At 38.5% G+C, this 13,775-nt stretch overlaps 1 protein-coding gene across 1 annotated transcript in view; it reads left to right on the forward strand.

Annotated features, from left to right (window-relative positions):
• The window catches only part of LOC125088549 (uncharacterized), a 111,343-nt gene extending 104,277 nt beyond the window's left edge, over positions 1-7,066 (forward strand). Inside the window, exon 15 of the mRNA XM_047709756.1 lies at positions 1,520-7,066. Coding sequence (XP_047565712.1) covers positions 1,520-2,886 — 1,367 coding nt within the window. The 3' untranslated portion in view covers positions 2,887-7,066. The remainder of the gene's footprint in view (positions 1-1,519) is intronic.
• The last annotated feature ends 6,709 nt before the right edge of the window (positions 7,067-13,775 follow it).

Raw genomic sequence — 13,775 nt, forward strand, 5'->3', positions numbered from 1 at the left:
TTTGGAAGAAGTGATTTTTGATTGAGATCTGATGGTGAAGGGAAGCCAGCCATGCAGGCAGAGGATTTCTCAAAGAAGGAACAACCTGTGAAAGGTCCTATTTAATGGGAACAGTGCTAGTGCCTTTTGTGAGCTGAAAAGAGGCCTTTGTGGCATGAACGGAGAGAGTAAATGAGAGAGGCACTGATAAGCAGATACCAGCTTATTATCTATATTCAGGTATTTATATTTGATTCTAATTATAAAGAGAAATCATTAAAAACATTTAAGTGGAGAGGCTCAAATATTGATCAGCATCAGAATCATTTGCCGGAGAATGTATATAAGTACAAAACAAAAACACGCCCAGGACTTAATCCTATAGATTATGTTTCAGTCGGTTAAAAATACTTCTGTATATTTTTAAGAAACTTTCAGATGATTCTCATCACTGATTTGTTTCTGTAATCACCAACCTTATCTCCAGTCCTATACCCCATTCTCTGTGTTTCCTTTGCTTTTTTTTTTTTTTTAAGATTTTATTTATTTATTTGACAGACAGAGATCACAAGTAGGCAGAGAGGCAGGCAGAGAGAGAGAGGAAGAGAGAGAGGAGGAAGCAGGCTCCCTGCTGAGCAGAGAGCCTGATGTGGGGCTCGATCCCAGGACCTTGGGATCATGACCCGAGCTGAAGGCAGAGGTTTTAACCCACTGAGCCACCCAGGCGCCCCTCCTTTGCTTTTTTTTTTAATGTGTAAGAGTAGTCTGTTCCTTAATTAATAACCTGCAATACAAAAATAAAAATAAGCTCAATAGTGATAGGGAATAGGGAATGATAGCAATATTAATGTGTGAGTTATTTGGTACAGAGTACAGGTCATTTTCCTATTGGAATGAAGCCAGAATAGAAGTAAACTTAAAACATTCATCAGGAAAGGCTAAGTGTCCAACTTGATGCTTTATTGTCAGTTGCCCTTTCACTTCTATATGAAAAAAGTGAATAATAAGTGTCTGCATCCAAGACTGTCTCCCAGAGGCAGATACCGTCAACCTTGCATGGCTTCTAGCTGGAGACAGGTTACATTTTACCCTGTTCCTATCTTAGGAATGGTAGCCTTGCTGGCTCAGGGCTTTTTTTTTTTTTATCATCAGAGTGTCTCAGCACCTGAAATTTAGCATTTCCACTTTTTTGTGTGTGAATTTTAGTATCTGTGAAGTGGCCTTCAGCTGTGCTGAACTGCCTTTTGACTCATCTCTTGAAATATCAATTGTTATATTTGTTAAGGCTCTGCCAATAAAGTTGCATAAGGTTTGAGTGGTCTTCTCCAGCCCTGTTTTCTTCATAAACTCTTAGTTTTTTGGTGTGTAATTTTGCAGAAGATAAGGGGTTTTTTAGGTTCAGCAGAAATGCCCATTTTAGAGATATCTAATCCATTTACTTGTAAGAGACATTATTTTAGGTGCCTTTTATTTCTCTATAGAAGTTTTCTTTCTTCTGTCACAGGAATATAGTGTGTGTTTGCCTTCTGTTTTCTTTCAGATTTGGAGTCCAGATACAGGACCAATACTTTATCTCCAGAAAAGGACATTTATGAAATATATTCATTCCAGTGGGAGATAATGGAAAGAATTAAAAGCTATAGTCTTCAGGACTCCATTTTTAGAAATGATTGGGAATGCAAAGGCAAGAGTGAGGAGCAAAAGGAATCACAAGGGGGATATTTTGGGCAAGTGAAAATTACTTCTGAAAAAATGACCACTTACAAAAAGCATAATTTTCTTGCTGAATATCAGAGAGTTCATAATGGAGAAAAGTTATATGAATGTAAGGAATGTAGGAAGACCTTTATTCGTCGCTCAACACTTAGTCAACACCTGAGAATTCATACTGGTGAGAAACCTTATAAATGTAAGGAATGTGGGCAGGCATTTAGACAGCGAGCACACCTTATTCGACATCACAAGCTTCATACTGGTGAGAAGCCCTATGAATGTAAGGAATGTGGGAAGGCCTTTACAGTGCTCCAAGAACTTACTCAACATCAGAGACTTCATACTGGTGAAAAGCCCTATGAATGTAAGGAATGTGGAAAGGCCTTCAGAGTCCATCAGCAACTTGCTCGACATCAGAGAATTCACACTGGTGAGAAACCCTATGAATGTAAGGCATGTGGGAAGACCTTTAGGCAGTGTACACACCTTACTCGACATCAGAGACTTCATACTGCTGAGAAACTCTATGAATGTAAGGAATGTGGGAAGGCCTTTGTATGTGGTCCCGACCTTAGAGTACATCAGAAAATTCATTTTGGTGAGAAACCTTATGAATGTAAGGAATGTGGAAAGGCTTTTAGAATATGCCAACAACTTACGGTCCATCAGAGTATTCATACTGGTGAGAAACCCTATGAATGTAAGGAATGTGGGAAGACTTTTAGACTAAGGCAACAACTTGTTCGCCATCAGAGAATCCATACTCGTGAGAAACCCTATGAATGTATGGAATGCTGGAAGACCTTTAGTAGTTACTCACAACTTATTTCACATCAGAGCATTCATATTGGTGAAAGACCTTATGAATGTGAAGAATGTGGGAAGGCCTTTAGGTTGCTCTCACAACTTACCCAGCATCAGAGTATTCATACTGGTGAGAAACCTTATGAATGTAAGGAATGTAGAAAACCTTTTAGACTGCTCTCACAACTTACTCAGCATCAGAGTATTCATACTGGTGAGAAACCTTATGAATGTAAGGAATGTGGTAAGGCTTTTAGACTTTATTCATTCCTTACTCAACACCAGAGAATTCATACTGGGGAGAAACCCTACAAATGTAAAGAATGTAAGAAGGCCTTTAGACAACATTCACATCTTACTCAACATCAGAAAATTCATAATGGAGTTTAATACAAGAAAGCTTTCAATTGTACATTATGTTATAGGATCTCTAAATCATTTTTGAGGATTTTGCTTCATGATTCAGCTAAGCATAAGAAATTTTATATTACTGACAAAATATGTTGCTTTAAAAGCCTTCTATCACCAAACATTGTTTATCTTCCACAAGTTGGTATGAGGGAATAATACAATGAATGTAGGAAAATCTTCAGCCTTATCTATTATTATCCCCATTTCACTCCTTTATTAGCAGTGTGTTATTGGACAAGGTACTTAAACTTCTGTGCCTCATTTTGCTCACTTGTAAAATGGTGATAATAGTACCTATGTATATTAGCTATTTATTGCTGTGTAATAAATTGCCACAAACTTAGTAGCTTAAAATAATACACATTATCTCACAATTTCTATGGGTCAGGTGTCTGGGCATAACTTTGGTGGGTCCTCTGCTTCATGGTCTCTCAAAAAGCTAAACTAAAGGTTTTAGCCGGGGTGGGGTCTCATCTGAAGGCTCAACAGGGGAAGGGATCCATTTCCAATCTCACATGGCTGTTGGTTTCTAGCTGGCTGAAGGCTGACCTTAGTTCCTTGCCACATGGGCTTCTTCAACATGACTGCTTATTAAGTGTGCAAGCTAAGAGTGCAGTAGTCTACTAGCATCATAGAAGCAGTAATCTTGTGTGACCTGATCACCAAAATAATACCTTTTAGTCACCTTTGCTGTCTTCTACGGGTTAGAAGTTACTGTGTCACCCCACATTCAAAAGTAGAGGATTACACAAGAATATGAACACCAGGCTGTAGGGACCATTTCAGAGTCAGCCTGCCACACTGTGTAATAGGATTGTCTTACGGATTAAGTAGTTAATGCTTGGAAAAATAGCAGCTACATAGCATGTTTTCTGTAAATATTACTTACAGTTGTTATCATTAGTATTAGTGAATTCATATGAAAGGAATTTACTGTAGAAGTAGAAAATGTAGAAATGCCTCACATCATTGCTCAGCACTTACTAAACTTAAGATAATTTATTCCAGATAAAATCTAGGTTATATTGAATGCAAGGATTTCATCATTTGAGCCGCATCTGTCATTTCATGCTTAAAAGAAACCTTACAGATTTCATGATTGTGAGGTTAAGCACACAACTATTAAAGAATCAGAAAAATATGAAATTATTTTCCCGTAATAAATTCCAAAAAGTAAATGTTTTGGAATTCCTGTTGTGTGACCACTGTTAAAGATTAATTAGAAACATCAAAAAGATGGCAGAAACTAACCAGTTGGAAATTTAATATTGTGTGTATATGTGCACCTATGTGTGTATGTTTGTATGTAAAAGTCATATGAAAGAAAGATCATTCCATTACAGGCAGTATACGGTTTGATGCTCAAATTGCCCCATCATCAACCAGTGGGAGTTGAGTCATTTGCCATGACCCCACTTGTAGTTTGATAGTTTACTTGGTTACAGCTGCACTGTTTGGTCAGCAATCGAAGATGCTTGGGCACCAACTCATTCTGAAAATTGATAAGGGGGAAAATAAGCATTTCTTTTGCTTTTTCCATGTGAACCAACTTTCAGGGCCACCAAAAGCTCCTCAAATTAAAATGGTTTTGTTTTGTTTCATTTGTAAGAATCAGTAAATACAGAAAGAATGATAGGATCAGAAAAATTACTATTTTCTAGTTCCCTAATGGAATAATGGGTCCAGAAAATTATCTTTGGTGGATATTAAAACTATTGGGTGAAATATTTTATAGTGAGAACTTTGCAGTGGATTTATCAAGCTGACCACCTCTGAATCCTTTGATCAATTTTAACCTCTATAAAAGTGGGACTATCAGATAATATCCACATCCTGATAAAATGCAATAGGAAATACCACTGCCTACGAAGGCTTACTGCCAAAACAGTGAACTGAAGGAAGCAAACCTTTGAATCAAACTCTTTAAAAATGAGAATTTGGGGGATAGAGGAACAGAGTTAATGGCACCAAAAGGAAGTAGCCAAGCAGATCCAGAATGTGTAAAATTCTACAAAACAAGTGACCCTGATTTCTTCAACTAATGAGTGGCATGAAAAAGAAAAGGGGAAGAGCAACAGTTACAGATTGAGAGACTTCAGAGATCGATCAACTAAATTCAGCATGTGGGCATTGCTTGGACCTAATTTGAACAACATGTACAAAGACATTTTGGAGACAGTGGGGAAAATGTGGATGTGCATTGAGTATTATTTGATATTTAGAAATACTAATTCTGTTAGGGATGATAATATCAATGTGGTTAAAAGAGAAGAGGTTCTATGTGTTAGAGATACATATATATTTAAGAAATGGTAAGACACTAGATTTGCATTTGAATACTTCAGGAAAAGAAAAAAGAATTGGCAAAGGGAGCTGGGAAGTAGATTGGCAAAATGTTGATAATTATTGAGGCAGAGTGGTTTGTATTGTTTTTTGGTTTTTTTTTGTTTTTTGTTTTTGGGGGAGTTCATTGTTCTAGTATTTCTACTTTACGTGTTTGAAAGTTTCAGTAATAAAATGTTTAAGATCAAGACTGAAATTTATAGACTGCTTAGAAATGATTGTTGTTAATGAGATGTGTGCATCTAAACTTGTCAGATGTCACCAAAGTTCTGTTCTGTGAGAAATTTGTCCCCTTTAATGCATTGTAAGGAAGTTTCATTTGTGGACCTAGTCTTCATCTTCACCTTATCCATAGCAGTCAACAGGGCCTGTCACATAAATACATGTATTAAGGGAGAGTGCATACTTAATGTCAAGAAACCAGACACAGAACAGAAAAAAACCTACAAAAGAGAAGCAAAGCTCAACTAAAAACAGAAATTAAGGACTAGACAGTAGTAGATTTAATCCAGTACTAATAATGATTAGATTTTGGGAAATCTAATCAAGAAGAAAATGAAAGATAATGCATTTAGAACATTGACCATGATAAAGATGATGTAGCTACAGATTATTATTATTATTATTAAGTTTTAATTGCAATGCAATACTATATATCGATATCTATATCTATATAGATACATATATGCTATATGTATTCCAATACCTAAAATATAGGGGGTTACTTTTTTTTTCTGTAGGAATAGTTTATGACAATTGACTTAAATAGACCCAACAAGCAAATGTGTGTGTGTGTATATGAACTCCCTGCTTAAGAAAAAGTTTGATAGTTGTGCAGGTAAAAGCTTTAAGAAATAGATAATCCTTCACAAAATTCTACCAGTTAATTCTGCACAGCTAAAATAATCCTGATACAAACCTAAGTGAAGATAGCTCCTACAAAGCAAAATCTAGACCAGCTACATTTATGAAGATTCATCTTAATTCTAAATAAGATATATTTAGAATTACAAAATCAGTCTTCACTAATAGATCCATGTGTTTGCCTTTTCCAAGTCTCAGATATCTCCAGAAGAGCTGTGTTTAACAGAGTGTAAGGCCTTAACCCAATGTTCTCCACAAACTTGTTTTGGGGTATTCTAGTCCTTGATGATATTTGGGGGAAAGAAAGATTTCTTGGGGAAATGTGTAAATGCAGCAAAGCATTTGGTTGTGGGAAAATCCAAGTACACATCATCAGCTTGTCAAAAGATACAGTAAAGAGATTTTTTTTTAAAGATTTTATTTATTTATTTGACAGAGATCACAAGCAGGCAGAGAGGCAGGGGAAGCAGGCTCCCTGCTGAGCACAGGGGCCATCCCAGGACCCTGAGACCATGACCTGAGCCGAAGGCAGAGGCTTTAACCCACTGAGCCACCCAGGCACCTCAGTAAAGAGATTTTTATTTAACACAGTGTATCTCGAACTTACTTCATTGTGGAATTCTCATACCCAGTATCTCTTACCATCTTTAGAATGTGAACCACTTTGATAGATGCTTCCATTACCACAATGGAGGTATTCAAGAACATCATTTCAGACATTATGGTGAGTGTGTTAGCATTGGGGTGAGGAAAGGGCATTTTTCTTCGAAGCTCACGTCATATTCTGAAAGCTTCCTGCTTGGATCTTGAGGGTTAGTGCTTTTCTATAGAATGTGAAAGATTCTAGTTTGGTCCTTGATATGTACATATTAAACATGCTTAAATATTCTGTTAAATAGTAATTAGGACATAAATGATTTTTCACTGTAATAAAAATGCTATATTGAAATTATTTTTTGTATTTTCTGATTTATTTGAAGACTCTAAGGTGCATATCTAGAAGTCTCTACATACTCTCTGCTTTACATGTTGCCAGATGGTTGCTCCATCATTGCACCAGTTTTGAATCCCTCTAATCCCTGAAAAGAGCATCCAGATTTTCCTGCTTCTGTTATTAGTTTCAATATTTCCCTGATTATAAGTGACTAGAACATCTTTTTCATATGTGTTTATTGGCCAGTCATGTTTCTCTTAACAGTGCTTTTTTTATTCATGTATTTTCTCTGTTTTTGGGGGGGTATCTCATTGGTTGGTCATGATTTGTAAAATATTCCAGGTACTACACATTTATAAATATTGGAGTTATTTTTTCTCAAGGTGACAAGTTATAACTAAGGGCATTTATTGTTTTGCTAACATTTTAAATTTAGATATAGTTGTTTTTTTTTAACCTTACAGATAATCTTACTCTTTTTATTTCTAGTGTTAAATTTTCTGCCATGTGGTCATGGCATTTCCAAGTAGAAAAAGGTTCCCTCAATATTTATATTTTATATACATTTCTCATAGCAGTAGCTGGTATTATCAGAATAAGGTTGAGTATTGGTGGGGATACATTTCTCTCATTTTTTCCATTTTGATGGAAATGTATCTATTTAAACATTTAGTGTAATGCCTCTTGATTTAGTCTTTGTTATACATAACTGTTTTCATTCTGTCCCTGTTTTTCTTAATGCCTGCTAGATTTTTGTCAGAAGTCATTTTGTCGGGGCGCCTGGGTGGCTCAGTGGGTTAAAGCCTCTGCCTTCCGCTCAGGTCATGATCCCAGGGTCCTGGGATCGAGCCCCGCATCAGGCTCTCTGCTCAGCGGGGAGCCTGCTTCCTTCTCTCTCTCTCTCTGCCTGCCTCTCTGCTTACTTGTAATCTCTGTCTGTCAAATAAATAAATAAAATCTTTAAAAAAAAAAAGTCATTTTGTCGTCCATTGGTGTGAACATCATGTTTTTCCCCTATTTAATTTACTGATGTGATGAGTAATACAAATCTTTTGTCAAATTCAGGGGTTCCTCTGACGACTCTTAAGTTTCCGTAATTCAGTAGAATAGTAGAACAACTCACCACTCAGGAAAACAGTGCACCGGTGATTATTTTTACAGCAAAAAGATACAAATTAGAATCAGCTAAAGAAGAGATGCATAGGGCAAACTGTGGGGGGGATCAAAATGTGGAGCTTCCAGTCATCCTCTACCCATGGAGTCAGGAATGTCGATACCTCTTTTTGGTTATGACGGGATAATTCCCGCAGGAAAGCTTGTCTGAGGCTTTGGTTGCCAGAGTTATTCCTGAGGCTCAATTACATTCTTCCGATGAGGCTGATCTTTAGTCTCCAGCTCCTTCTGAAGGTTCAAACTCTTACCTTTAGTCTCCAGTTCCTCCAGAGGTCACAGCTGGTAATGGTGTGTCCTAAAGCCCCCATCATAACTCTATAGACAGTCTAGACGGGCTGGTGGCCAAAGCTCCCATTCGAACAAAAATACTCCTACCAAGGGGCGCCTGGGTGGCTCAGTGGGTTAAAGCCTCTGTCTTCGGCTCTGGTCATGATCTCAGGGTCCTGGGATCGAGTCCCGCATTGGGCTCTCTGCTCAGCAGGGAGCCTGCTTCCCTCTCTCTCTCTGCCTGCCTCTCTGTCTACTTGTGATCTCTGTCAAATAAATAAATAAAATCTTAAAAAAAAAAATACTCCTACCAAGCAGGACATTCCAGGGTCCCAGAGATCATCTACAAGTCTAAAAACATGCTCTTGTTGTGAATAAAATCCCGTATGTTCAATGCTCAAATGCTTTTTTTGAGAGAGTATTTGATATCATCGCATTGGGCTGACACCAAGAATCTGAAATGTGGGCTTGATGAGAGCAGAGCTACAAGTCAAAGGGAATTTTGTTTTGCCTATATTCCTTTCTACCAATATACATGAAAAATGATGTCTTAGTCCAGAAGTATTATTGGAAAAGAAGATGAGTAAAAATAACCTGTTACACCAAAGGATAGAAGGAAACATGTCCTTAATTTTTCTTGTTTATAGGTAATATATGCTCAATTGGTTCTATTATATTTCCGTTTTTTTTTTAAGATTTTGTTCATTTATTTGACAGAGAGAGACACAGTGAGAGAGGGAATACAAGCAGAGGTAGTGGGAGAGGGAGAAGCAGGCTTCCTGCTGAGCAGGGAGCCCAATATGGGGCTTGATCCCAAGATGCTGGGATCATGACCTGAGCCGAAGGCAGAGGCTTAACCCACTGAGCCATCCAGACACTCCCATTCTCCTTTCAAAAAGTATGACATTGGGGCGCCTGGGTGGCTCAGTGGGTTAAGCCGCTGCCTTCGGCTCAGGTCGTGATCTCCGAGTCCTGGGATCGAGCCCCGCATTGGGCTCTCTGCTCAGCAGGGAGCCTGCTTCCTCTTCTCTCTCTACCTGCCTCTCTGCCTGCTTGTGATCTCTCTGTCAAATAAATAAAATCTTTAAAAAAAAAAAAGTATGACATCATGTCTTTTTATTTATTTGAGAGAGTGTGGGGGTGAGGGGCAAAGGGAGAGAGAGGATCTCAAGGAGATTCCATGCTGATTGTGAAGCCCAATGTGGGGCTCAATCTCATGACCCCAAGATCATGAGCTGAAACCAAGAGTCAGACGCTTAGCTGACTGAGCCACCCAGGCACCCCTGACTTCTTTGTGTCTTAATGTACAATAATGGGGCACCTGGATGGCTCAATCAGTAGAGCATGTAACTCGATCTCTGGGTTTTGAGTTCAAGCCACACAATGGATACAGTGATTACTTTGAATATATATATATATACTATATAGATACATATATATATAGTATATATGTATATTATATATAATATATACATACGTACACAGTAATATGAACTACAAAATTTAAATTTCAAAGCAGTTAAATTGCTGAATCAGAGAACAGAAAAAAACTGCATAAACATTTATATTTTATTTTTATTTAGTCCTACAAATAATTATTACTAATTGCTACTGTTCTAGTTTTGTTTAAATGATAGTGTGGACATGACAAAAGTAGGACAATAATATTTAATTTCAAATAAATCCTTTTCGTATTAATGCATATATGTATTATTACTTATATGCCATATTGTTACAGGAAGTTGTTTCATATGGCAGTGCCCCAGCTTGCTCTCTAAATTTGATCGTCCTATTATCCAGTGCTCACTTCAGATCTAAGCCATGATCCTGGATTTTGGTGCACACATGACCGCACTGATGCACACACAATTTAAGCTGGACTTCCTATTTGCTATGCTACAAACTACATATCCCAGGGTATTTTGGTGGTTATCTTCTTATATCCACTTATATCAGGTGAAATATATTTCTTATATCCACTTATATCAGGTGAAATATATTTCACCTGAAGTGGGAGGAGCAAGAGATTTTCATAAAGACATATTCGAAGGGATATGAAAACCAGTAATGTGGAAGTGCCTATTCATTAAATAATTCTATATTCAGGCTTCTTTTTCAGTATATGTTCACATTAAAAAAATTTTTTTTATTAACATATAATGTATTATTAGCCCCAGGGGTACAGGTCTGTGAATCGCCAGGTTTACACACTTCATAGCACTCACCATAGCACATACCTTCCCCAACAGGCTTCTTTTTAATTGATTCTCATCAATTCCCTAAGTTTTGTGTAGATCTCTATTGAAGCAAGTCTTAAGGTCAAATCTTACCCATGGAAAAGATGTCCCTCCTCTCTAAGAACTTTGTCTTATAGGTCATATTTTTTTTTAAAGATTTTATTTATTTATTTGACAGAGAGAGATCACAAGTAGACAAAGAGGCAGGCAGAGAGGGAGAGAGGGAAGCAGGCTCCCCGCTGAGCAAAGAGCCCGATGCGGGACTCGATTCCAGGACCCTGAGATCATGACCTGAGCCGAAGGCAGCGGCTTAACCCACTGAGCCACCCAGGCGCCCATAGGTCATATATTTTTTAAAGATTTTATTTATTTATTTAACAGAGAGATCACAGTAGGCAGAGAGGTAGAGGAGGAAGCAGGCTCCCCGCTGAGCAGAGAGCCCGATGCGGGGCTCGATCCCAGGGACCTGGGATCAGGCCCCGAGCCGAAGGCAGAGGCTTAACCCACTGAGTCACCCAGGTGCCCCATAGGTCATATTTTTTAAAACAATAAGTTCTTCTAGCTTTCCATTATTCAGGTGTATTGTCCTTCAGACTTCTACTTCTTTGGTATCCCAATGCTACTCATGATTTCTCTGCTATAATCAATACATTCATAACCTCATCCTCTAGGCCCTATGTGTTGTGGTTTTTTAAAAATATTTTATTTATTTATTTGACAGGCAGAGATCACAAGTAGGCAGAGAGACAGGCAGAGAGAGAGAGGTGGAAGCAGGCTCCCTGCCAAGCAGAGAACCCGATGAGGGACTCAATCCCAGGACCCCAGGATCATGACCTGAGCCGAAGGCAGAGGCTTTAACCCGCTGAGCCATCCAGGAGCCCCCCTATTTGCTTTTTTGAGGTAAGTACTGACACGCAACAAAAACCTTCAGTCTTAATAGATATTTCAAACAGTAGATACAAGAGTGGCCAACAAATGCACACAAAAGGATGCTCAACATCATTAGTTATCATGGAAATGCCATTTAAAACACAATGAGGGGGGTGCCGGGGTGGCTTAGTCAGCTAAGGGTCTGACTCTTGGTTTCACCTCGGGTCCTGATTTCATGGGTTGTGACAACCAGCACCATGTCAGGCTCTGTCTGGAGTCTGCTTGAGGATTCTCTCCCTCTGCCCCTTCCCCCACTCATGCATGCACATGCTATCTCTATCTCTCAAATAAATAAATCTTTAAAAAATAAAAAGGCACAGTGAGCACCTGGCTCAGTCAGTATTGCATCCAACTTGATCTCAGGGTCATGAGTTCAAGCCCCATATTGGGCATGTAGCCTATTAAAAAAACAACAGGGGCGCCTGGGTGGCTCAGTGGGTTAAGCCGCTGCCTTCGGCTCAGGTCATGATCCCAGGTCCTGGGTTCGAGCCCCACATCGGGCTTTCTGCTCAGCAGGGAGCCTGCTTCCTCCTCTCTCTCTGCCTGCCTCTCTGCTTACTTGTGATTTCTCTCTGTCAAATAAATAAATAAAATCTTAAAAAAAAAAAAAAAGAACTGCTTTAAAAAATAAATAAATAAATAAATAAATAAACAACAACAAACCACAATGAGACCCTGCAACTAAGCAATAGAATAGCTAAAATTAGAAAGATTGACAGTACAGGCTGAGGGTGGGGGAGGGAAAAGAAGATTGACAGTATGAAGTGTTGGTGAGAATATAGAGTAACCAGGACTATCCAATATTGTTTGTGGGAATGTAAAACGAAATGACCTCTGTTGAAGACAGTTTAGCAGTTTCTAATAGGGTAAAATACAAATATAATGACTAACTGAGGAATTCCACTCCTGGGAATATACCCAAAAGAAAACCATATGCCCAAAGCACTCTAAGTGAAAGAGCCATACACAAATGAATAAGTACTGTATGATTCCTTTTTGCAAAATTCCAGAAAATACAAGATAATCTACGGTGACTGAAACAGATCATTGGTTGTCTGGGACCAGGTGTGGTGGGAGAGGTTATAGTTAACCTCTATAAAGGGCCATGAGGAACTCTCTTAAGCGATGGAAATATTCTGCATCTTACTTGTCATGGTAGTTATAGAGGTATCACCTTTTAAAATTCAACTATAGACTAAGTGTAATTTATTATATATAAATTAAATCAGGGGCGCCTGGGTGGCTCAGTGGATTAAGCCGCTGCCTTCGGCTCAGGTCATGATCTCAGAGTCCTGGGATCGAGCCCCACATCGGGCTCTCTGCTCAGCAGGGAGCCTGCTTCCTCCTCTCTCTCTCTGCCTGCCTCTCTGCCTACTTGTGATCTCTCTCTGTCGAATAAATAAATAAAATCCTTAAAAAAATAAAAAATAATAAATTAAATCAATAAAGTTGATAAAATGACATCAAGCTGTGCACTTAAGATTTATGCTTTTTGGGTGCATGGGTGGTTCAGTTGGTTCAGCGTCCAACTCTTGGTTTTGGTTCAGGTCATGATCTCAGGGTCCTGAGAGAGAGCCCCATGTGGGGTTCTGTGCTCAGCGTGGAGTCTGCTTGGGTTTCTCTCCCTCTGCCCCTCCTCCTGCTCATGCACACTATCTCTCTTTCTCCTTCTCTCTCAAATAAAATCTTTGGGGGGAAAAAAGATTTATGCTCTTTATATAGTTGAGAAAGAGAGAAGCTGCTGCTGACATGTAAGAACTAGCCTGGTACTGTCAACAAGATCTTGTTTTAAGTTCACATAACATCAGCAGCAGGTAGGCAACTCTGTGATCCTAGTGGATCAAGATAAGAACAAGGTTACCCTGTAATCATATCTAAATACAGATAAAACATGAACATTATTCAAGCCACAAAATGCTAAACACCCCTGGATACTATCAATGACTGCTACTTCTTTACCAATTACAATTTTAGCCTTCCTTTAGTCTTCCCTCCTTATGGATAAAATTAATTAAGATATGCAGTTAAAGAATTGCCCTGATTCCTGACAACATCCAATCCAGAACAAAGCTCCACTTCCTTTTTTTTTTTTTTTAAGATTTTATTTATTTATTTGACAG

Source organism: Lutra lutra, chromosome 17 (genome assembly GCF_902655055.1).
Source record: "Lutra lutra chromosome 17, mLutLut1.2, whole genome shotgun sequence".
In the NCBI taxonomy this organism is placed as follows: Eukaryota; Metazoa; Chordata; class Mammalia; order Carnivora; family Mustelidae; genus Lutra; species Lutra lutra.